The sequence below is a fragment of the Pseudochaenichthys georgianus genome, chromosome 9, assembly GCF_902827115.2.
Source record: "Pseudochaenichthys georgianus chromosome 9, fPseGeo1.2, whole genome shotgun sequence".
NCBI lineage: Eukaryota > Metazoa > Chordata > Actinopteri > Perciformes > Channichthyidae > Pseudochaenichthys > Pseudochaenichthys georgianus.
The window spans coordinates 23466138-23491038 of NC_047511.1; the positions used below are offsets into that span (position 1 = coordinate 23466138).

Sequence of the window (24901 nt, forward strand, 5' to 3'; positions counted from 1 at the left end):
ATCACTGTTCAGCAGCAGCAGATATGACAAAAACAGACCGACATAAGTAGTCTGATTTCAGATTTTAGTACAATTTAAAATGTATTTTATAATGTAACAACAAGCCCCTGTTTCCTTTAGTCGTACACAGTAGTAAACATTCTTAATTACATACTGTATTCTGATAGGTGTTAGTGTAGTCTGTATGTTACCCTGTCGAGAAACCAGTCAGGCCGACTTCCAGAACAATCAATCCGAACTCTGATCTTCTTCAGGGGAGCAATATCATCTACCTCCAAACTGAATGTGTCCTCTTGGTCCCTTTCAAACCTAGATGTTAATGATATTTATGTGAGTTTTAAAACATCTAGGCATGGTTCTCTTAAAATGTGTGGAAGTGTATTTCCCAAAACAGAACTATTCCTCTGATAAAAAATGTAGACCTGTCCCCATTTTTGGGCAGCAGCATTTCCTCTGTGCTCCCATTGGCTCCATACACCGTCAGAAAAATGTTGGTGTCTGTCCCTGCATACTGAGTGTCACCTGTGACAACCGTTGCCGAATAAATAACCTACAATAGACAGTAATAGATAGTACAGATAAGGAAAAGACTGATTGTGTGTGTGATTAAATGTTTCCAGGGTTTCTTTTCTTAGTACAGTGACTCACTTTGCGGTTAATGTTGATGGTGCTGGAGTCCAGCACGTTGAACAGCCTGGCAGTCAGACCGTCTCCTCTGTCCTTCGCCAGCCAGCACTTACACGGAAAGATGTACTTAATACCTTTGGTTGGCACGGCAACCGACAGCTCATCGACCAACCAGCAGCTCTCTGGTGTGACACCGTTATGGCCGAGCTGAGGGGGAGAAGGAGGGAGCGAGAGGAGGGAGGGGGAAGATAGAACTGGGAATTTATATATCATTTGATTTTGTTTGATCTAGGTACCAGAAGGCACAGTTAGAATTAATTATTGCTGAGCTAGAATAGTTTTATTTAAATGTTTAACATCGACTCATCTGAGGAGGCAGCAGAGAGAAGACACATATTTAGAAACAGAGGCAGTCTTAGATTCTCACTTCCACTCGCTTGATCTCTCCTACGTCAGTCCCATAAGACACAAAGTGCTCCATGGTGCCGGCTGTGAAGCAGTTCTTCCCCTCCGGCAGGTCCAGCCACAGCCGGTCTGTCTCCATGTCGTTAGGGCCGGTGATGATGACATAGACCCTGGCGAAGGTGCCGGCCTCCCGCTCCATCCCAGTGGACAGAGTGAAGTGATAGGGGATGACTGGGGAAGGCAAAAAGTGGATTTTTCAAAAGATTACATTGACATTTAATTGACAATTTAGTAAATGCGCTTATTATTAAGATGAAAGCAGTGATATTTCTTCAATGTCTGTACAAAAATAATAATGTTACAGCCAGCAAATAATTAGCTTAGCTTGGCATGAACACTTAAACAACAAGGGGACACATTTAGACTGGCAATGGGTGATAAAGCCAAAGCTAGCACCTCTATAACTCACTAATTGGTATTATATCTTATTACATGTATGATGTTACTAACAGTCTATAACCTCTTTCTTTCATCTGTCAAGACGCAGATCATTTTTAACCTGCGGCCAAGAAATACGACAATACATGTACATGGCATTGATTGAAGAAAAAAACACAAATAGTTGTTTTTACCTTTCTTTGAATTAAACAGACATGACGTAATGTGTTAGTTAGAAATAATTATCGTGAGCATAAGTACCTGCTTTTGTTTTCCTCTGAGTCAGGCTAGTCGTTTCCCTTTGTTTCCAGTCTTAATGCTGAGATAAATGTATGCCTTGCGTTATATAAAGTGTACAGACATGACCGTGGTCAACGTCTTTTTATTTAACCAAAGGAAGAAAAGCATATTTTCCCAAATGTTTTTTTTACTTATGAATTATAAACGAAGCCTTGAATTGATAACTATGACTTAATGTGTCCAATTATCTCTAAAAGTTTTGGCTTTTATTTAGAAAGTTTTGCTTTTAGTCTATTTATAGAGGATTCTACCCAGCTGGTTTTGCCTGTATTCTTTCAAGATAATTCTCTGAGCAAGGTTTTGAATTTGCATTGCTCTCATCATACCCAAACCTCATCTTGAAACACAGAGAAAGTTGTGTAGCCTTACTTGGACCTTCTTCAGCCACTGCCACCTTTTTCTTCTTTTTCTTCTTATTATTGGCGTTTCTGTCCAGCCCCAGTTTGGCCTGAAGCATCTTCTTGGAATTTGGATCAATGTTTCTTTCCCCTTCATACCCCTGGACCAAACACATACCAAACAAATAATCTTTGATTTTCCTTCTCATTACTCATTTTACAGCAGAAAAAAATAATTACCAAAGTTTAACAAACCTTCACAAAGAAAGTCCTTGCAATACTTCTGTCCTCTTTCTTCTTGGACAGCCAGCGCTCACACAGGAACATGTACACCTCATCTGTTTCCAAATCCAGCACCTCCACCTGGTCCAAGTTCCAATCGGCCCCTATCATGGAGTTGTCGTGACGAATATGAATCTTAAACACCTGGCCCAAGTCCACAGCCTCAATGCTGAACTTGTCCACCTAAGAGGCAGAGAGACCCATTTGGATGCCTTTGTATACCAGAAGTGACATGAATGATAGTGTATAAGGGCCATTGAAGGTTAAAGAAAAAATACTGAGCTGTGGAAGGGAATAAAAGATAACAATTCATTTTGCATATTTTATGAGATTGGTTGTACATTTTTGAGAGAATAAAACAGACATTTAAGAATAAAGAATACGAATTTTCTTTAAACCAAACTCATAGATTTGCACACAAAAAAAACGTCATAATGTCAGAAAATGTCCTTTAACCTTTTATGGCCATAATACACATGACATAACCATGTCACACATTTCCTCACAAACCTCTCCTCTCTCGAACTTGTTTTTGTTGTTCTCAGATTTGGCCAGTTTGCGCTCTCCTGTGTCTCCCAGGTCTCCGTAGATGGTGAGATACACGTTGGCATCGGTTCCTGCTCCGTACATATCCCCTGTTCGCACAGACACGGTGTACATGTGAGCTGTGATGGAAGAAGAACAGAAATAGGAATTAAGTAGACATACATAATGTTAGCTCACATCTTATATGTTTCTGTTGAGTAGCTTCCAATTGAAGTCTGTGTGTTCAGGCAGTAAATCAATTAAGATAAACTACAGTATGAGCTGAAAGGTTATAAAGCTACACTGAACAAAAATATAAATGCAACACTTTTGTTTTTGCTCCCATTTTTCATGAGATGAACTCAAAGATCTAAAACATTTTCTATATACACAAAATAACCATTTATCTGTGATAGTGAGCACTTCTCCTTTGCCGAGATAATCCATCCCACCTCAAAGGTGTGGCATATCAAGATGCTGATTAGACAGCATGATTATTGCACAGGTGTGCCTTAGGCTGGCCACAATAAAAGGCCACTCTAAAATGTTCAGTTTTATCACACAGCACAATGCCACAGATGTCGCAAGTTTTGAGGGAGCGTGCAATTGGCATGCCGACAGCAGGAATGTCCACCAGAGCTGTTGCCCGTGAATTTAATGTTCATTTCTCTACCATAAGCCGTCTCCAAAGGCGTTTCAGAGAATTTGGCAGTACATCCAACCGGCCTCACAACCGCAGACTACGTGTAACCACACCAGCCCAGGACCTCCACATCCAGCATGTTCACCTCCAAGATCGTCTGAGACCAGCCACTCGGACAGCTGCTGCAACAATCGGTTTGCATAACCAAAGAATTTCTGCACAAACTGTCAGAAACCGTCTCAGGGAGGCTCATCTGCATGCTCGTCCTCATCGGGGTCTCGACCTGACTCCGGTTCGTCGTCGTAACCGACTTGAGTGGGCAAATGCTCACATTCGATGGCGTCTGGCGCGTTGGAGAGGTGTTCTCTTCACGGATCAATCCCGGTTTTCACTGTTCAGGGCAGATGGCAGACAGTGTGTGTGGCGTTGTGTGGGTGAGCGGTTTTCTGATGTCAATGTTGTGAATCGAGTGGCCCATGGTGGTGGTGGGGTTATGGTATGGGCAGGCGTATGTTATGGACGACGAACACAGGTGCATTTTATTGATGGCATTGTGAATGCACAGAGATACCGTGACGAGATCCTGAGGCCCATTGTTGTGCCATTCATCCACGACCATCACCTCATGTTGCAGCATGATAATGCCCGGCCCCATGTTGCAAGGATCTGTACACAATTCCTGGGGGCTGAAAACATCCCAGTTCTTGCATGGCCAGCATACTCACCGGACATGTCACCCATTAAGCATGTTTGGGATGCTCTGGATCGGCGTATACGACAGCGTGTTCCAGTTCCTGCCAATATCCAGCAACTTCGCACAGCCATTGAAGAGGAGTAGACCAACATTCCACAGGCCACAATCAACAACCTGATCAACTCTATGCGAAGGAGATGTATCTGGTGTATACGACTGCGTGAGGCAAATGGTGGTCACACCAGATACTGACTGGTTTTTGGACCCCCCCCAGACCCCCCCAATAAAGCAAAACTGCACGTTTCAGAGTGGCCTTTTATTGTGGCCAGCCTAAGGCACACCTGTGCAATAATCATGCTGTCGAATCAGCATCTTGATATGCCACACCTGTGAGGTGGGATGGATTATCTCGGCAAAGGAGAAGTGCTCACTATCACAGATTTTTTCAGATTTGTGAACATTATTTGAGAGAAATGGTTATTTTGTGTATATAGAAAATATTTTAGATCTCACGAAAAATGGGAGCAAAAACAAAAGTGTTGCATTTATATTTTTGTTCAGTGTACATTAAGCTCAGTGGAGCTGCATTACAGGTGATAGGGCTCTCTACACGAGTTACTCACATGTTACATGAGACTGAGTACAGTAGGCTGTTTCCAGTAAATATGCTTAGTTACATTTAGTCTCTGAAATCAGAGTTAACCTACTTTCCAAAGCGTCCTCCACCTCCACTTCAGTCGTCTTCAGCTTCCCATCCCTGAGGAGTTTCTCTGTGATGATGTCCGAGGGGACCAGCTCCCTCACTGTCTCCCCGTCATCTTCAGACTTGGCCAGCCAGCACTCGCATGGGAAAATGGTCGTTTCTGAACCCTGACATTAAAAATGAATGTCAGGGTTCATTAAAAAACTAAAATCAATAAACTGGGCCTGGCCCTGCATCTCTGAGAGATGTGAGCCAAATGGTGTTGCATTATTAATCTGTTAATAGTTTAATAAAGAAAAAACTCTAAATAGCAGAGTATATTTTTAACTACCTTTCCCTTCCTGAGCTGTCGTCTGATCTCCACTCTGTCGAGGTGCCATCCTGGGTTTGTGCCTTTGTTGTCGTGTCCTATCCTGATCTTCTCTAAAACGTCTCCGACATCTTCCAGCTGAGAAAATGAAAACACAATGTTTACAGAGCCGAAGCCGTTGTCTCTAAGGCTGTATAATCCAAATCCACACTCTCATCTCACCTCCACAATAAACATGTCCTCAGCTCCTCTCTCAAAGTACAGACGTCTCTCTCTCTTGTTGACACACAGGTGTTTCTGCTGTGTGCACACTCCCTTTTGACCGTACAAGACGATGAACACATCAGCGTCTGTTCCTGCACCAAACACATCGCTGGTGTATATCTTTATCTCATAAGGCACAACTGAGAAGGAGAGGAGAAGGTGACAGCTTTGTTTGGTTGACACAGATAAGATAGAAGAGTAATATAATAATTATGATAAATAAATTAGTATTTTGTTATGGTATGCCAAAGCAACTACAGGTTAATGTAATTTCTCAACTAATTGCGTTAATTGAAAGGTTTGTATTTCTCAATCTGCTACAATAATAATATAATGCTCGACTGACGCTGACGTCATTGTTTTTATCAGAAACATGGCTAAATAAGTCTATTTTGGCCTCTGACATTGCCTTAAATGGTTATAATGTGTATCGTACCGACCGGCCTAATAAAGGTGGTGGCAATTGCCATTTATGTTAAGAATAAGTTCAGTGTAACCACATTAGTTTCCAAATCTATCAGTAAGCAATTTGAATTTTTAGCCTTAAATATAGAAGTGGCAAAGGGTCAACAGGTCATGGTCTTGGGCGGTTACAGACCCCCCTCAGCTGTCAAAGACTCCTTGTCTTCGCTAGCAAATCTTTTATCACAACTAGACTACAAGGAAATAGTGCTACTTGGAGATTGTAACTGGGACTGGTTAACTACAGTGTCAGAGGATTTTAAAAACCTTTGTATCTCTTTAAATGTTACTCAGATTGTTGACAGTCCTACTCGCCCTAATATTAAGTCCCCAAATAAATCCTCCCTAATTGATCTCATTCTAACTAATGTTCCCCATAAATACTCAGCTGTGGGAGTATTTGCGAATGATCTGAGTGACCACTGTGTTGTAGCCACAATTAGGGACACAAAAGTCCAAAAGGTTAAACCTCGTATTATCATCAAGAGAGACATAAAACATTTTGTGTAGCAGGGTTTTGTACATGATCTGTTTGGGTTTGATTGGGGAAAAATCGATTTGTGTGCTGATGTTGAGACTCCATGGTCTTATTTTTATCTTGGTTCTATGGAAATTATAGATAGATATGCGCCCCTGCGTACATTTAGAGTGAAGGGACGAGACAGTTTTCTGCTGAATTATCTAGTCTCCTACATGAGAGAAACAAGGCCTGGGCAAAGGCTAGGAAATCAGGCTCAGAGGTAGAATGGCTGCGTTTTAGGCAGCTAAGAAATAGCTTCACTTCACATGTCAAAAGTGCTAAATCTAAGTGTGGGAATCTGACGTCATTGTCACCTGATGCGGTCACATGACCGGTGACCAGGTAAACAGGAAGCCATAAAAAGTTTGCCGTCAGTTCAAAAAAAAGTCTCTCTTGGCTGCCTGTCACTGGTCTTCTCACAAAGGTAGGAATAACAGTTTTAAGGTGGTTTTATGGTCTTTTAAATTAACTTATGCAAGTGGCTCATTTAGTTTGGTTTTATTAGGGCGAGTGCAAGACGAGAGTTTACTATTGACGGAGGGAAACTCGCCCGTCAGGCACAAGACCGGGTCTGTTATGAGTCATTTGCTTTTAAATGGCGTTTTTAATTGTGTTTTAAGCAACTTATTTATGTGTTTTACAGAGCTTAATGTACACAACCAACCCAGCTACCCGGGATATTAAGCGACCATTTCCCCGGCAGGATTAAGCTGAGTTGGAAATATACTCTCTTGGAAGTATGCCTTGTTTTTAACTCTTTCATTTTATATTGAGTTGGTGAATGAGGCTGGCAACTAACATGTTATGTTTCCTTTTCAAAAGGACCAGGCCAGCCACTGTCCTATAGTGTTTCTTGTGTATTTTCTTGTGTATTTTATTTCATGTGTAGGTGTATGGCAGTATAATCATTTTATTATTTGTGTCGTAGGTTGCGCTCCTCTGCGGCGTAGGCCTGGGCCCGGGTGGAACGCTGCCTGCCTTCAGTGTAGGGACTGCACGGTGTGACACTTTCTTTTCTATATGCTAAATATCTCACTGTTATTATTTCATAGAACTTGTCTACACCCCAAGTTGAGCGTTTTGTGTACATACAAAGAGAGAGAAAATGTCCCTACTTTTCAGGCTCCAGCTCTAAGCTTGACATGTCCATATATGATTGGATAGAACAGTTGCAGTCATGTTTGAGAGACAGGCACATGACTGCCAGAGAGAAGGCCCTCTTTCTTTATGATCATTTGGAGGGGGAAGCAAAAACTGAAATCAGATTTCGTACTTTGGTGGAGAGGGAAAATCCTGATACAATTTTAGTCATTCTGAAAGAGCTGTATGGTTCCTCCTCCTCCTTTGTAAGCCTGCAAAAACAGTTTTTTGATCGAAAACAAAGAGAGGGAGAGTCTTTAAAGGAATTCTCCCATTCTTTGTGGGAAATGATTGAGACTATCAAACGTGCATATCCAAATAGGTTGATGGATCCAGATATTCTGGCTAGGGACCAGTTTGTGGAGTATGTGCGGGATATGGCCTTGCGCCGTGAGTTAAAGAGTCTCATAAGGCAACGTCCGGAAATTTCTTTTTTATCACTGCGTCAGGAGGGAATCAGGTGGGCTGAAGAGGGTGAGAGGCCTGCAGGACATGCTCGAGCTGGGCTACATCAATGTGTGGCAGATGTACATTTAGGCGGAGCTTGCCATGCTGTTGGGGCTGGGCCAGATCTGGTTTCTTTGCAAGAACTATTTAAGAAACAGCAGTTGCAAATTGAAAGCATTATAAAAGGTCTGTCTAAGATGGAAACTGTACTTGACCAATCTGTTTCTCGTGTCAATAAGCCCAACTACCAGTTTACTGCAGATGGCCAACCCATTTGCCTCCGCTGTCGGAAGCCTGGGCATGTCCTCCGCCAGTGTCGCCAGAGGCCACAAGCATCCAGCGTACCCAGTGACCGGCCAGAATGCAGCCCGGCTCCAGCTGCTGTAATATCGTCAGGTATGGGTTTTGCAGAAGAATCAATTGCTAATGATCACATTGTTTATGATGGTCATCCTAAGCGGGCCCCTCCCCTCGCAAACAACCTGAGACCCCTCATAGGTAAATGTCCTGTGGTAGAGGTACAGATGGGTGGTGTAAAGTGTTTGCTGGACACAGGTTCCATGGTCACAACCATAACAGAGTCACTCTTTAAAAAGGTGTTTCAACACTGGGATGCCCCTAAACTTAAAACATGCGGGTGGTTAGCTTTGAAGGCTGCCAACGGCCTAGAGATTCCCTATGTTGGATATCTTGAGTTGGATATCCAGGTGTTGGGTAAAAAGATTCCAAGTCGTGGGGTCTTGGTGTTAAAAGACACTGCTTCTGCCTTACAGCAACACAATGTGCCAGGGCTCTTGGGGATGAATGTAATCACAGAATGCTACAGAGAGCTACTTGCCCAACAAGGGGACGCATTGTTTTCCTCTTTGTCCGCCTCTTTGTCTGCCATCCAGGCAGAGACAGGCTGGGGGCCAGCTCTCCGCTACTGTCACAGACTCAAGGCCTGCCCACTAGTTCCGGGGGGTAGTGTTCGTGTCCTCAGCAGGACTGGGGAGTTTATACCAGCTGGATTAGTGAAGTTTGTGCAGGTAACCTGCCCAAAAATTCCATACGCTCCGCCCACCACCATGCTTTTAGAGCCTGGGGGCTCAGATCTTGCTCCAGGCCTGCTTTTGTCCCCTTCCCTAGTGACAGTCGAAAACGGTGTTGCTTTTGTGCCGGTGGTTAATGTGGGAGCCACCGGAGCTGCAGTCCACTTTAAACAGGTGTTGGGTACATTGCATTTTGTTGAGGGGATTGAGGGGTCAGAACTGAGTTTTGAGGAGGAACATGTGGAGGGTGAAGTGGAGGAAGTCGTGACGGTAGTCAGCGCACAGGTTGTTGCAGAGGCCCCAGTTACCATTTCTGAAACTATTTCAGCCTTGCGTTGGCCAGGGCTTTCACCCGCAGAAGAAATACAGGCAAGGGAGCTGATGGGGAAGTATAGTCAAGTGTTCGCTAAACATGAGGGAGACCTAGGGTGTACTGATGAGATTGTACATGAGATTCCACTTCTTGATGAGGTCCCTGTCCGTCAAAGATATAGACGAATTCCCCCTACGCAGTGTGTAAGGAAATATTTGTATGTATTCATGCAAACTGTGAAGAAGCTTGAAAATGATTTGTGTAGAAAACTGGGCTGGTTTTGGGCCTGCTAACATGTGGTTTTTTGAGGACAAAGGAAGAGGGGGAAGGTCAGGAGTTAACATACAGTCATCCCTGTGGGGGAATTTAAGATGTGGGGTGTTGATGATAATTTGGGCAGCCAATCACTGGTCTGGAAGGGAGGCGCAGATAACTCCTCCGGTCAGCGAGGTATTTAGACAGGAACCCCGTTGTGTGCTCTCTCTTTTTCTCCTCTGGCTGGCTGGCTGGCTGGCTGGCTGGCTGGCTCACGTGAGTATCAGGTAAATGTGGGATCCCACAGAACTGTATGTAATTTGTACTGTATTGATTGTACTTGATTGTATTGCATTGTATATTACCATTAAAACGGATTATTGTTAAACGGTTACTTGTATGCTCTGGGTTTCCTTCCTGTAAGATAACGGCTTGTGTAGGGACGCGAGGAGATTTAAGAAAGCGGACGAGTTGTCCACTAAATCTCCTAACAAATGGTGATCTCGACGCCGAATAAACATGAGCTGTGGAAGGATTCAGGCGACCAGACTAGGTCGGGTACAAACACTTTTAGACGCCTCGGACAACAGCAGGGCCCTGCGCCACTACAATGGAGGTAACGAAACTGTAGGATTGTCTGTAGGCGTTTCAGAGTGTTTTTGAAGTTTGAATGGAGTATACAATGCATATTTTTTACTATGTTAGGAAAGTTATATAAAACACGTGAAAGTTGATCGCAAGGTACAGAGAGTCCTGCGTGACGAGAAATAAAGCAGTTTAGCGTGGATCTCAGGTAAGTTTATTCCTGAAGTGACGTGGAAGCGGTGCAGTTCGTGGGCTGTAGGTGTGATTCCTACACGGCGGAACCTGGACGCTCGATATTTTCAGATCGAGCCGCCGTTTAAAACTGGGGGTAAATAAGAGTCCAAGACCAAATAAGCGAAAGTGTCAGCGGACTTTTATATGTTAAATCCTTGGGAGAGAGCGCTAACGTCACCTACATTGTGACGAGACCGGCTCCCGTTTTCCCTTGTCTGTAAAAATTAATTTGAAAGGCTGACGTAAACATAACGTTGATCGCAAGGTAGGCAGAGAGTCCTGCGTGACGACATATGAGGCACGTTATCAAGCTAGGCTAGACAAACTGTACGGGGAATAAATCTGTGATTTTTACCTGAATAACCTGTGTGACCGATTGTCTGTGATAATCAGACATTCGCTCAGAAGAGTGAAGCTCATTTGTGCTCTGCTGCTGCCATCTAGTGGCTGAAAGGGGGGGAAGCACGTTAATTAAGTCAGATAAATAAAAGCGAAGTCAATATATTGCGTATATTTAAATAAATGAGCTGTCTGTAGGTTATCATTGTTGATTAGTACAGACCTTGTTTTATGTTGGTAAATGTAATGGTACAAAAGCAAGCTATTCATCACAATTGTATTTTTAGGTTATGAATAAAACAAAAAGTAGTGGCCTAAGGGATAAGCAGAAAGGTTTTTGAACGCTTGTCAGTTATGACAGGGCGCTTCGGTTTTCAATGTGCGCCATCACGTTAAAACAGGATTGGTGGCATTTTCAGTTCATTGCTTGCTTCCACACGCCTTCCCCCTCCTTGTCTCTTTCACGACTATAGTTAATGCATTAGAACGATTGTCGCTGTTCCGGAACGGCCTTTCAAAAATAAAACCCAAAGGCCGCTGTTCGCCAGAGAGGCCTTCACAATAAAACAGTAATTAGCTTAACAATATATTTAACTTATATTGCGTCTTTAAATATTGATTTTAATTCATTACAGATCTAACCTGCTTGTAACACAACTTTGATCAAAATAATAGGATAAGCAAGTGGTTAAAGGGGGTTTCCTGTCTGGCTCATTTGATTTAGAACTGAAGTAAGGGAGAATAGTGTTTTCATTCCTCATGGTTTCTGAAGATAAATCATCAGTTTGTCTGGACTTTGATATAGAGATAGGATCATGGTGGAGAAGGAAGACCTTTTTTGGTTTCAAATTTAAAGAAGAGTTTAAGGATGAAGTAAGCAGGACTTCAACTGGTCAAAAGAGATTTTAAAGTGTAATATTCTTGGTTAGCAAACAAGACATCTGATTATTATGTCACACATGATAATCTTGTTATAGAAACTAGCTTAAAATATTGGAGAAAATATGTAGATGTTCTTTCGTAGTGTGTGGAATATGTGATGCTGGAAACATGTACGTTTTTCAATGTATAGGAGAAAATGGTTTCCTGAAAGAGTTATGTTGGGTAAATATGTAGCAATGGATGAAACAATTTTTAGAGTGAGTTTTTGTAATATCATTTGTAGACATCAATTACGTTGTTTAGATGGCATTTAACAATTAAGACATAGTATGATTACAAAGAGTCAGAGTGGAAAGGGTTGGATTTATTTAACCTCAGTGTGGTAGATTTTTTTTATAGGTAATGCGTCCCGAGACCTGGACTCCCCCTCTGAGTTAGAAAAGGCTACGATCCCGACCCTCCAAGCAGACAAAAGACCTAACCCAACGGGAGACTCCTCCTTCTCCATCGAACAGACAGAGAACCAGAGCTGAAACAACAACAACAAGACTGCAGCCAGAACTATCTCCACCTGTGGCATCCAGAACCAAACAGCATGCTGACGGGCAGAGATCTACGCTCATCAGTCCCTCAGACGGGACCATGAAGTTCCAAGCTAAGCACAAGAGCAAAGTGTGGGACATGAGAGCAGAATCCGCCCTCCATAGAAACAGCAGGGAGACTGTAAAGGAGGAGATGAAATGCAAAGCAGTGCAAGAACATTAGCATGATGGGGCATGCAGATGTAACTGGGCCCATGGCTGACAGCGGATGAAGTTACAGCTGATGGACTGAAGAGAACACAGAATCAGAGGAGTTGGCATGGTCGATTAGAAGTGAGGAGGCCGGGGTCACGGCTTGAGAAAACCAGAGGAGGAGAAAAGGAGAACGGGAATGAGTGAGTTTACACATAAACGCACTTATTCACAAAACGCACATTTAAAGCATAAATACGTAAAGACAGAAAGATTTATTAAATAAAAAATAGCAGTAAACTATTAGAGTAAAATGAGAACACACTGAGGGTTCAGAGTACAACCATATTCTTCAATCTTTTCATCATGTTAACAAAATATTCTTTGACATTTTTTGTTCACGTGTGAATAAGGTAGTGGGATAGTTTTAGGAACCACTCTATAAGACAAATCTTTATCTGTATGGATAATGTTAAAGGGAGAGCTGGTGCCAAGCCAGATATAGTATTCCAATCTAAATAATTGTTTTCACCATTGTAGCATAGTTATTACCATAGGAAATATGAAATGACTTCTGTTTTAAATCCTTGATAAAGGAGGAAGTAATTGTTGCATGTTCGGACATCCAGGGTTCCACACACTGCTAAAGAGTTTAACATTGATTTTTAGGTGGACCAGAATTGAAGACGTGTGGTTGTTATACCTTGTTATCGTGAACAAAATATAAATAAGTGAAGATAAGAAGATGTATTGACCATAAATTAGTCAATTGGTAAATAAAAATAGCGGAAAAGAGGAGAACTATTCAAGTGAAGTGGAAAATCAGTCTAATACACACTGATAAAAAAAGGGGGGGGGGGCATGAAGGAAGTATGCACTGGACTTTTTATTCGTGTGTGAATTTGGTAGTGTTTTAATTTGTTACAGTATTGATCAGTTCAAAGGGAGAGTTTTAGTAACAGCTCTATAAGATCAGTAAATATTTATTTATATAGGTCATGTTGAAGGGAAAGCTGGTTCTAAACAAAATATAGTATTTCAATTTGAGGTACTGGTTTCATGTTCAGACACCCAGAGTTCCACGCACTGTTAAAGAGGGTAACATTGTTCTTTAAGTGCACCAGAATTGAAGATAAATTGATAGAATGAGTTATGGAATACATAGCAGATCTTTACAGATCCTAGTAATGTTTTGACACAAGATAGTGATGTACACATGTTTCTGAAATAGATCTATTAGTCATTTTAATACTAATTAGGTGTAAATGAATTGCAGTAATAGTACAATAAGGAAGTGACATTTTTTTGGCTAGACACTTTTCAGGGAATGTGGGAAACAGCAAGGAGGGGTTGGAGATATCTTGAACATTATAGTTGTAATTGTGAATTAATAAATGATGGCGCTCCATATATACAGATTTGTATAGACGGAGGATGCTGGCCTGTGCTGGAACATCAAAGTCTCTGCAGAGCAAGACACATGGCCAAAAAGACTGAGACCAACTGACCGACAGGGTAACTTGGGAAGGCACTGTCAATGACTGACTCTGCGGTGAACCTGACCAAACCTGACTTTACAACCTGACAGTGTGAGTGTGAGTGTGTGTATGTCTGCACCTGATCAGTGCAACTGCATGAGTTAAAACGATGACTAATCAAGCATGTTTTGGACTAACACATTATTTCTGTGTGATAATAATGTGTGAAATGAGAGGTTTCCTAACATTGCACAAAAGGGGAAACCGTTTCTAACCTACTTGATATTTCACTCCCACAGGAGGTGGCGGTTTGAAGAATGTGAAACTCAAACTAAAACATTTGGAATTCTGTTTCTTTTAGGACTGAATGATGGAGAGAAACACTCTCAAGTGTTTACTGGGGGAATGATGGATATACATTTGGGAAAAATGTTTGGTATTGTCTTATAATCCATTATGACCTGAAGGTTTTCTTCCCATACCGGTTTTTGTTTACACATGAGATAATGTGTAAAAAAAGGGGGAGTGTAAACTTTACAATGTACATTTTTCATTTAGGGACTGAAAGGAACCGGCTGGCACAACTCCATTGTTCAATCTGACCATTGATTGACAGTTTTAGAATTGACCTGCTCCATATTTGGGGATAAGAGGCTGTTTGATGAATGTTGACATGTCTCTAATATTGGTTGAGTTATAGCAGGTAACACAGATACAGAATCAGGGGCCAAGGGGCTACCAGAGAGATGTAAGTCCAGAATGAAATACTGGAGAGGCTGACCGGTGAGTAATGTTTCAACAGACAACATCATGTAACTAGCCTGGTAAAGAAGTAAGAGCCATAGACTTTATTGTTTAGGTCATTATGGGGATATACATTTCATCTACATTTGTAATAGAAAGACATTTGATGACAGTTTGTGGGAATTTGTTAGTATTGTGATTTTGGTTGTTTTTGAATCCATAAGATTAGTGTGTTTCTTTACCAGAAACATTAGCAGTTCAAATCATATTTTTAGATTTTTAATGGGATCTCAGGGATTTCATTTCAATAAATACAGATGCTTGTCAGAAATTCAGAGCTATTGAAATATGTTATTTAGTTTACCTAAAGATGTTGTGGTTCTTATTTAGTGGGCACAGTCCAAGTATTAAGATTCTGAAGCTGCACAATTAATTTAGAAAACCTGTGCTCAGACGTCTGTTGTTTTAAGACACCTCACCAACAGGCTCCAAGTTGCCACGCACTGGTGGGTCAAACAGCCGAGGGCCCCAGAGCCCAGAGCATAGGCTTGAGGGATTTGTATCAGATTTCTCCACACAGGTTGTGGATGCCAAAAGGGGGACCCGAGACGCAGGAGGCTGACTGTCAACCCCAGGCTCTCCGGCCCCGACCGAGTGACCCAGAGGACATCCCATGCCGTCCGCCTACAAGGAAAGGGGGACAACTGGTACCACTGTGCGGAGCCAGTGTGCGGCGGGGGAAAACACCTGCGAGGACCCTAGACGACATCAGGACAGATCTGGCTCTCGTCATGGAGGTCGACTCGGATGCTGTCATCAGCGGATTGGAGGAGAAGGACCTCGAGGACATCCATCCAGCAGTCGTCCCGGGAGGCATCATCATCGGACCGGAGAAGGAAGATCGGGAGGACATCTATTCAGCATCGACTCGGAAGCCGCCATCAGCAAGCCGGAGGAGAAGGAAGACATCTCTCTAGCAGGCAGCCCAGAAGCCGCCGTCAGCGGATCACAGGGGACTCCACTCTCCGCTGAAACAGGAGTGTGGGTTAAGTGCAACAAGACGGTGTATGGAGCCAGCCAGGCCTGCCAAGCTATGGGCAGCCTCTACCATGACAGCTGCTTCACCTGCAGCGCCTGTAGTCGAAGGCTGAGAGGGAAGGCGTTCTACTATGACGCAGGAAGGGTTTTCTGTGAAGAGGACTTTCTGTACTCTGGGTTCCAGCAGTCTGCAGACAAGTGCAACGCAGGTGGACATCTAATCATGGACATGCAGGCCGGCAGGCCCTGGGGAAGTCTTACCGCCCCGGTTGCTTCTGCTGCGTCATCTGCAACGAGAGCCTGGACGGAGTGCCCTTCACTGTGGACACTGAGAATAAAAAGTATGGAGACTCAGCAGACAAGGATGCAGTTTTTTGCAAGTGCCTTGTGTAAATTGCACTCTCTTTTTTAAGAGTGCAAAAGAGGGAATTGTAAGGAAATATTTGTATGTATTCATGCAAACTGTGAAGAAGCTTGAAAATGATTTGTGTAGAAAACTGGGCTGGTTTTGGGCCTGCTAACATGTGGTTTTTTGAGGACAAAGGAAGAGGGGGAAGGTCAGGAGTTAACATACAGTCATCCCTGTGGGGGAATTTAAGATGTGGGGTGTTGATGATAATTTGGGCAGCCAATCACTGGTCTGGAAGGGAGGCGCAGATAACTCCTCCGGTCAGCGAGGTATTTAGACAGGAACCCCGTTGTGTGCTCTCTCTTTTTCTCCTCTGGCTGGCTGGCTGGCTGGCTGGCTGGCTCACGTGAGTATCAGGTAAATGTGGGATCCCACAGAACTGTATGTAATTTGTACTGTATTGATTGTATTGTATATTACCATTAAAACGGATTATTGTTAAACGGTTACTTGTATGCTCTGGGTTTCCTTCCTGTAAGATAACGGCTTGTGTAGGGACGCGAGGAGATTTAAGAAAGCGGACGAGTTGTCCACTAAATCTCCTAACAAGTGGCAGGCAGTTAAGGATCACATTAAGCAGCTGCTTGATAGTAAAGTCATCCGGGAGAGCAGCAGTCCTTATGCTTCCCCCATTGTGTTGGTGCGCAAGAAGACTGGAGAGATTAGGATGTGTGTGGATTACCGGCAACTCAATGCTAAAACTCGGAAAGATGCCTACCCACTACCCCGCATCGAGGAAACTCTGGATGCTCTTGCTGGCGCTCAATGGTTCTCCACATTAGATCTGGCAAGCGGCTACAATCAGGTCCCTGTCGCTGAGAAGGATAGAGCCAAGACGGCCTTTTGTACGCCTTTTGGACTGTTTGAGTTTGAGAGAATGCCTTTTGGCTTGTGTAATGCTCCTGGGACTTTTCAGAGACTTATGGAAAGAATATTTGGTGACCAGAGCCTTCAGTCAGTCCTTCTCTATCTGGATGATGTCATTGTTTTCTCTACCTCCATAGAACAGCATCTGCAGCGTTTGGAGATGGTCCTCAGCAGATTCCAAATGAAAGGCCTGAAGGCCAAAATGAGCAAATGCCACTTCTTTCAGAAAGAGGTGCAGTACCTTGGACACCGGGTGTCCAGTGAAGGAGTGGCAACTGATCCAGATAAGATTTCTGCCGTGGAGAACTGGAGGGTACCCCAAGATGTGACTGAAGTAAGATCTTTCCTTGGGTTCTGCAGCTATTACCGTCGCTTTGTAAAGGGGTTTGCACCAGGGTTTCCGCTAGGATTTTTTCTCGCCGGTCAAATGTCCGGGCAGAATTTATTTTACCGGACTAATTTGAAACTTACCGGTCATATTTCAATAATAATAATAATAGTTGTGTAGCAGAGTTTCCGTTAGCAGGTAATTACCGGACTATGAGCAGATATGCTTCAGTTTAAAACTCAGTTCACGGGGCTCATTTATAATCGTAACAGATCGAAAAATTCAGATTCATTTTTCAATAAATGATACAACAAACAACATAATTATTACATTCAAACAAACTACTTGTAGTAGATAACGTACATTATTCAGAAGTTTACATCAACTTTGAATAATAACACGGGAGAAACGGAGCCTCTCTTTTCCCCTCTCCCTCCCTCTCTCTCCTGACAGCACGTCTGTTTCTCAAGCAGCTCCTGCAGCCCGCTAAACAGAGGGCGGGGCTTCAGGTGATTATGCAGAGCTGCGTGTCTCGGTCAGACTCAGCAGCTGATCTGATCTCTCTCTCTCGCTCCGGTTAAACTTCACTCGCGTTTATGTCCATATCGATCAGATCCAGCTCTCCTGATCGGCCTTTATAGAGAGCACCGATCAAACTATTAAGAGTGAATATCGGCCGATAATGACCGGCGGCCGATCATTCGGAGCCTCCCTAATTATTACCAGACATTTTGACCGTCAGGTTTTGAATTTACCGTTTTTTTTATAAATTTTACCAGCTAAAAACCGGTAATTACCGGCTAACGGAAACCCTGGTTTGCACAATTGGCTGCGCCCCTACATCAACTGGTGGCAAATGTCAAAGTAGCCAAAGAAAGCAGAAAAAGGCCAGCAGCTGTACTGCCTACCATGTGGACGGAGGAATGCAATCACAGTTTCAGTGAATTGAAGAGGATGTTTACTAGTACACCCATCTTAGCCTTTGCTGACTTCACAAAACCTTTTGTCCTTGAGGTGGATGCTAGTCATCAGGGACTAGGAGCTGTACTGTCACAAGACCACCAGGGCAAATTAAGACCAGTGGCCTATGCAAGTCGTTCACTGAGGGGTTCAGAGCGCAACATGGAGAACTATAGCTCTATGAAACTAGAGTTCCTGGCACTGAAGTGGGCAATATCAGAGACATTCAGGGAATATTTGTTGGGCAGTAAGTGCACAGTGTACACTGATAACAATCCTCTAAGCCATTTTCAGAACATTAAGCTGGGGGCCACTGAGCAAAGATGGGCAGCTCAATTAGCAGCTTTTGACTTCACTGTGCATTACAAACCTGGAAGAAACAATGGAAATGCTGACTCTCTCTCTCGCCAGTACAGTGACCAGGATGTGCCTCAAGAGCAGCCGAACCAACATGCCAACACCTCCTCAAATATTTCGCCTGACGTCGAGAAACCGGTGGTAGTGGCACAGCAGCAAATCGGAGTCTTCCCAAGCAGATCACCAGACGATCTGGCTACACTGCAAGGTGCTGACCTCACCATTGAAGTCTTTCTTTCATTCTGGAAAAGAGGAAAACCCCCAAATAAGGAAGAGAGGTTACTACTCTCAAAGGATGTCAAGCGTCTTGTCCAGCAATGGGATCGCATCCTGGAAAAAGAGGGTGTACTGTATAGGCAGGTCACAGCCCCTCATGGGGAAGTCTATGCACAACTGCTTCTGCCCATGTGCCTGCACGAAGAACTTTTAAATAACCTCCACGACAAACATGGACACCAGGGGGTGCGACGGACCACTGACCTGGCCAGGCAGCGATGTTACTGGCCTGGTATGGGGGCTGATATAGAGAACCACTGTCGGAGTTGCCAACGCTGTGTATTGTCGAAAGCTGTCCAGCCTGGGGTGAAGACCTACCAGGGTACTCTGTTGGCCACCCAACCAATGGAGATACTGGCCATAGATTTCACCTTGCTGGAGCCTGCAACTGACGGTAAAGAGAATGTGCTGGTCATGACCGACGTGTTCTCGAAATACACGCAGGCGGTGCCAACTAAGGACCAGACTGCTCTCACGGTAGCGAAAGTCCTAGTCGACAGCTGGTTCAACCGGTTTGGGGTACCAAAGAGAATACACTCTGATCAGGGGAGAAACTTTGAGAGTGCCCTCATCCGGCAGGTTTGCCAGTTATATGGGATTGAGAAGTCCAGGACTACGCCATACCATCCACAGGGAAATGGCCAATGTGAGAGATTCAACCGGACACTTCACGACCTGCTCCGATCTCTTCCCCCGGAGAAGAAGCGTGTATGGCCAAAGTACATCGCTCGGCACATCGCTCGACTGGGAATACCCCTTATAGCTTAATGTTTGGTGTGCCACCACGCGTCCCTGCAGATTTTCTCTTGAGAGAAGGTACCACAGAAGACACAACCAGCTCCTGGGATGAGTGGGTCCAGCAGCATCGGGAACGGCTACAAGTAGCAAGAGACTTGGCACGAAAGAACCTACAACAGGCAGCAGACTACCGACAGCAACATCACAACCAGCAGGCACGCGATGCAGGTTTTACAGAAGGACAGCTGGTCTACTTGAAGGATCATCAATGTAAAGGTCATCGCAAGATCCAGGATGTCTGGTCACCAGTTCTTTATCTGGTGGTTAGAGTGCCCACTGAGTCTGGTGGGCCGTACACCATTACCAGAGCTGATGGCACTGCTGATGTTCGGCGGGTGCATAGGGCCGAGATGAGGGCAGCGCATCTTGAAATTCTACCATCTGCACCAATGACCCCTAACCCATGTCTGTCGTCCAGCAACCAAGACATCCCTGCCAGTGACTCCGGCAGTAGCGAAGATGAAGAGATCCTGGGTTGGAGAAGTAAAAGAAGACTCCCTCAAAACCCTGATTCAACTCCACAGGATGTCCCACAGCCCTTCCCCAACAGAACATCCAGCACCCCAGGTGCAGTCAATGGCGATTCAATCATGCTCCCTGGTAGGCAGGAGGCACTACCATCCCAAAGGGAGGCGTCAGCTCCCAGAAGAACAACTCGGTCTACTGCTGGAAGAAACCTAAACCCACATAACCTTCCAAGGTCCACAGTGACTAGCAACAACGCAATGGGTGTGGTGAGGGCGGCTGCTCCCTGGGTGCCTGAAATGGTTAATGCCCACTTGTTTAGACCCTGGTTGTGAGTAACTTGTCGTCGGGGCGACGACACTTTTTGATGGGGTGAATGTGGGAATCTGACGTCATTGTCACCTGATGCGGTCACATGACCGGTGACCAGGTAAACAGGAAGCCATACAAAGTTTGCCGTCAGTTCAAAAAAAAGTCTCTCTTGGCTGCCTGTCACTGGTCTTCTCACAAAGGTAGGAATAACAGTTTTAAGGTGGTTTTATGGTCTTTTAAATTAACTTATGCAAGTGGCTCATTTAGTTTGGTTTTATTAGGGCGAGTGCAAGACGAGAGTTTACTATTGACGGAGGGAAACTCTCCCGACAGGCACAAGACCGGGTCTGTTATGAGTCATTTGCTTTTAAATGGCGTTTTTAAACCGACGTTTTTAATTGTGTTTTAAGCAACTTATTTATGTGTTTTACAGAGCTTAATGTACACAACCGGCCCAGCTACCCGGGATATTAAGCGACCATTTCCCCGGCAGGATTAAGCTGAGTTGGAAATATACTCTCTTGGAAGTATGCCTTGTTTTTAACTCTTTCATTTTATATTGAGTTGGTGAATGAGGCTGGCAACTAACATGTTATGTTTCCTTTTCAAAAGGACCAGGCCAGCCACTGTCCTATAGTGTTTCTTGTGTATTTTCTTGTGTATTTTCTTTCATGTGTAGGTGTATGGCAGTATAATCATTTTATTATTTGTGTCGTAGGTTGCGCTCCTCTGCGGCGTAGGCCTGGGCCCGGGTGGAACGCTGCCTGCCTTCAGTGTAGGGACTGCACGGTGTGACTAAATATCTCACTGTTATTATTTCATAGAGTTTGTTGTTTAAATATTGCATGCATATGTTGTTTTGGTGTGTGGCTTTTCTTGTTTTTGTCCCTCACGATTAGCAGGCACTGCAACCCAGCGGACCGGGCCTGCCCAGCGGAGGAGTGTAACTTATATATGTATTGAATTATATTTGCCATTTTTATACTTTACATGAATTGATATTTTAAATAGTTTCCAAACACTTGTTAAATAAAGCTGTATTATGTTTTTGGAATTCATGCCTCCGTCATAATTGAACCGATTAAGGGAAGCTTTAAAATCGATCCACGACTTAGGGTCTACGGGTTCCTCCTGCCCCTTAGCAGGAGGTGGCGTTGTCAGTGACTAGCTTTACATGTGGCAACCTCAGTCACGGTTACCACATAAGTATTATCTGTCAGTTACCACAAAGAACCTGAACAACTCTAGAACATTCTGGAAAGCCATAAAATCGATATCCACCGGTGATATCTGTAATGAGCTACCTCCGTGCCTTACCACAGCATCTATATCGGATAGGGCTACTATGCTAAATTGTTTTAATGAGCATTTTGTGTCCTGTGGCTCTCTGTTTCATTCTGTTTCTAATTCTGCTTCTGTGAACACCACAGTCGGTGACTCAGAACAATGTGTTCTATATGCTAAATATCTCACTGTTATTATTTCATAGAGTTTGTTGTTTAAATATTGCATGCATATGTTGTTTTTGTCCCTCACGATTAGCAGGCACTGCAACCCAGCGGACCGGGCCTGCCCAGCGGAGGAGTGTAACTTATATATGTATTGAATTATATTTGCCATTTTTATACTTTACATGAATTGATATTTTAAATAGTTTCCAAACACTTGTTAAATAAAGCTGTATTATGTTTTTGGAATTCATGCCTCCGTCATAATTGAACCGATTAAGGGAAGCTTTAAAATCGATCCACGACTTAGGGTCTACGGGTTCCTCCTGCCCCTTAGCAGGAGGTGGCGTTGTCAGTGACTAGCTTTACATGTGGCAACCTCAGTCACGGTTACCACATAAGTATTATCTGTCAGTTACCACAAAGAACCTGAACAACCCTAGAACATTCTGGAAAGCCATAAAATCGATATCCACCGGTGATATCTGTAATGAGCTACCTCCGTGCCTTACCACAGCATCTATATCGGATAGGGCTACTATGCTAAATTGTTTTAATGAGCATTTTGTGTCCTGTGGCTCTCTGTTTCTAATTCTGCTTCTGTGAACACCACAGTCGGTGACTCAGAACAATGTGTGTTGGAAAACCCTTTCAGTTTTACTCCTTTTACTGTTGATTTTTTTCGTGAAGCTTTAACTAAGTTAGATCCTAAGAAACCGGCCGGCCCGGACAACGTAGAACCTTTCTTTTTAAAGATAGCTGCAGTTCTCATTCATAACACTCCGTTCGATGTCTCACTATGGGATGCGCCTCATCGAGGAGAAAACAGAAGCATCAATCTCATTACGCCAATCCTGATTGGCTGGTGATCTTGACGTCAGCGTCAGGGGAAATCACCCCCTATAAGTAGCTTGCGCCACAACGCATGCGTCATTCAAACACCTCTTCTCGCTTCAGAGCACATCTCACAGTAGCCGGGCAAGCTTCACTGTCCACAGACTGAACCCAAAATACCATTTCGGTCGACGGGCGCTAGCCGGCTACTCCTTCTGCTTCGCAGGAAGACGGTAGTACTAACGCTGTTAGTATTTAAAAATCGACCTCGCCCTTCTTTACGAGAAAGTAAGGTAGGTCCGATTTGTTCAAGCTAGCAGCACACCTGTTGCTAGCTAGCTCGCTCCCTCTCTACCAACACCACGGTAGCGAGGAAGTCTTTCTTTTATCTTCCCCACGGAGAGGAAAAGGATTAAAAAAGGAGCATACTGCCACACCAGTCAGTATTCTCCGGGAATAAAAGACCCACACCGTCCTTTTTCTCCGGATTAAGGACAAGGTGATAATACCTTTTTTCCCGTCCCACCTGTCGAGAGCGGGCCCTCTCCACGCCACGAGGCGACAAGGATGGACACCCCTCTCCCTCACACCAGAGGAGTCAGGGACTCGGTGCCTCGACTCTGCGGCTGCGGGTTGAAGATCTCGGGCACAGACACACACCAGGTCTGTTCGTCCTGCCTCGGGCTGGAACACGCCCGAGGCGCTATCGACAACCCCGGCTCATGCGGACATTGTGTCCGCTTCACAGTCAAGAGCCTCCGCCGACGGCTAGCGAGACAAGCTAGCCTGTCGGAACAGGACCCCCCCATGTCCATGGACTCGCCGGCCGGCAGTCAGGACACGGGGGCGTCCGCCACAGAGAGCGAACCCCTCTCCGTGTCGGTCTGGGGCTCATTATCAGCGATGGCCTCAGAACCGGAATCCCGCGCCCTGGCAGGCCGGGACCCGGTGACGACAAGACACGCGGGAACGGATTCCCGCGCTTTACCAAGCTGGGGCTCCCGGTTAGACCTCACCATGGTCTCACCCGCGGAGGATGTCCTCGAGTTGGATTATGAGGAGGACGATGAGGAGGACGATGAGGAGGACGCCCTGGCGTTCCTCCTGTCCTTTTCCAGAAATGTTGGATGACGTGTCGGTCTCGTGGAGAGACCGGCCCTTCAGCAACAAGGTCCCAATCCAGGGTGCCTCCTCCCTGGACTGCGATGGAATGGAGAGGCTCGGCCTGCTCCGCATACCGCCCATGGAACCACTGGTGGCGGCCCACCTTCTACCGAAGGTGGGCCCCTCACCAAGCAGGAACCCCACGCTGCCAGCAAAGGCGGACCACTTTCAGTCTACAATGACTGAAAAGTCCTACAAAGCGGCAGCGCTGTCCGCCAGGGCCCTGAACTTGTCCTCGCTGCTAACCGCCTACCATGCGGAGCTCTGCGAGGACCTGTCGGGTAGCCCGGGAGCAGCCACTCTGCACGAGATGGCAGCGGTCACGGACATTTGGAAGGGTCCAGCCGCTGCCTTCGCAGCAGCAGTCCTTCACCCAAGCTGTCTCGAACTCTGCTCGGTTTAAAGCACCGGACAAGCAGAGGTCGCAGCCCACCCCGAGTCCCCAGCCCAGGCTGGAGACAAGGGCAAGTTGGCCGAGAAAATCTCCTGTTCCGGCTGCAGCTCAGGCTCAGCCAACCCAGAATGTTGGCCAGCAGTCGAGGAAGAAGAAGCGAGCGGCGTGACAGCCCCTCCTTCTCCCCTCCGTGAATGTGTTCCCGCTGCCTCGAGAGATGCCTAAACACCATCCTCAAGTCCGCACAAACACATGTCACACATTGATTGATTTCTCTGTCATAAAACATTTGCCGCTGACGCATCCAGGCTTCAGGCCGAGGGCGCAGCTCAACAAAATGAAAAGAAAATCAATGAAGCCAATAAACAGCCTGTCAATTGTACCCTTCTGAGAGCAGCTACGGCATCTCTCAAAAGGCGGATTATTGGCAGGTCTGTAAAGGCACCACCGCCACGCGCAGTGCCGGCTGGGGTCGTGAAGGCACCACCGTCACGTGCATGCGCTGTGCCGGCTGGGGCCGTGAAGGCACCACCGTCACGCGCAGGCGCAGTGCCGGCT

General features: G+C 44.9%; 1 protein-coding gene and 1 long non-coding RNA gene across 4 annotated transcripts in view; one reads left to right on the forward strand and one right to left on the reverse strand.

Annotated features, from left to right (window-relative positions):
* The window catches only part of LOC117451943 (lipoxygenase homology domain-containing protein 1-like), a 38198-nt gene that overhangs the window by 2956 nt on the left and 10341 nt on the right, over nt 1-24901 (reverse strand). Inside the window, exons 14-23 of the mRNA XM_034090325.2 lie at nt 5488-5669; nt 5287-5403; nt 4960-5122; nt 2901-3055; nt 2364-2573; nt 2140-2269; nt 1055-1263; nt 649-834; nt 423-550; nt 192-309 (exon numbers count right to left, since the gene is read on the reverse strand). Coding sequence (XP_033946216.1) covers nt 192-309; nt 423-550; nt 649-834; nt 1055-1263; nt 2140-2269; nt 2364-2573; nt 2901-3055; nt 4960-5122; nt 5287-5403; nt 5488-5669 — 1598 coding nt within the window. The remainder of the gene's footprint in view (nt 1-191; nt 310-422; nt 551-648; nt 835-1054; nt 1264-2139; nt 2270-2363; nt 2574-2900; nt 3056-4959; nt 5123-5286; nt 5404-5487; nt 5670-24901) is intronic.
* LOC117451944 (uncharacterized) lies at nt 20661-21422 on the forward strand. Of its 3 annotated transcripts, XR_004552746.2 has the most exons (4): nt 20661-20703; nt 20937-21030; nt 21222-21292; nt 21403-21422. It is a non-coding gene; the product is annotated as an uncharacterized lncRNA (long non-coding RNA). The 3 variants fall into 3 exon arrangements; XR_011643838.1 differs by having other exon boundaries at nt 20937-21292; nt 21403-21421; XR_011643839.1 differs by having other exon boundaries at nt 20674-20848; nt 20937-21292; nt 21403-21421.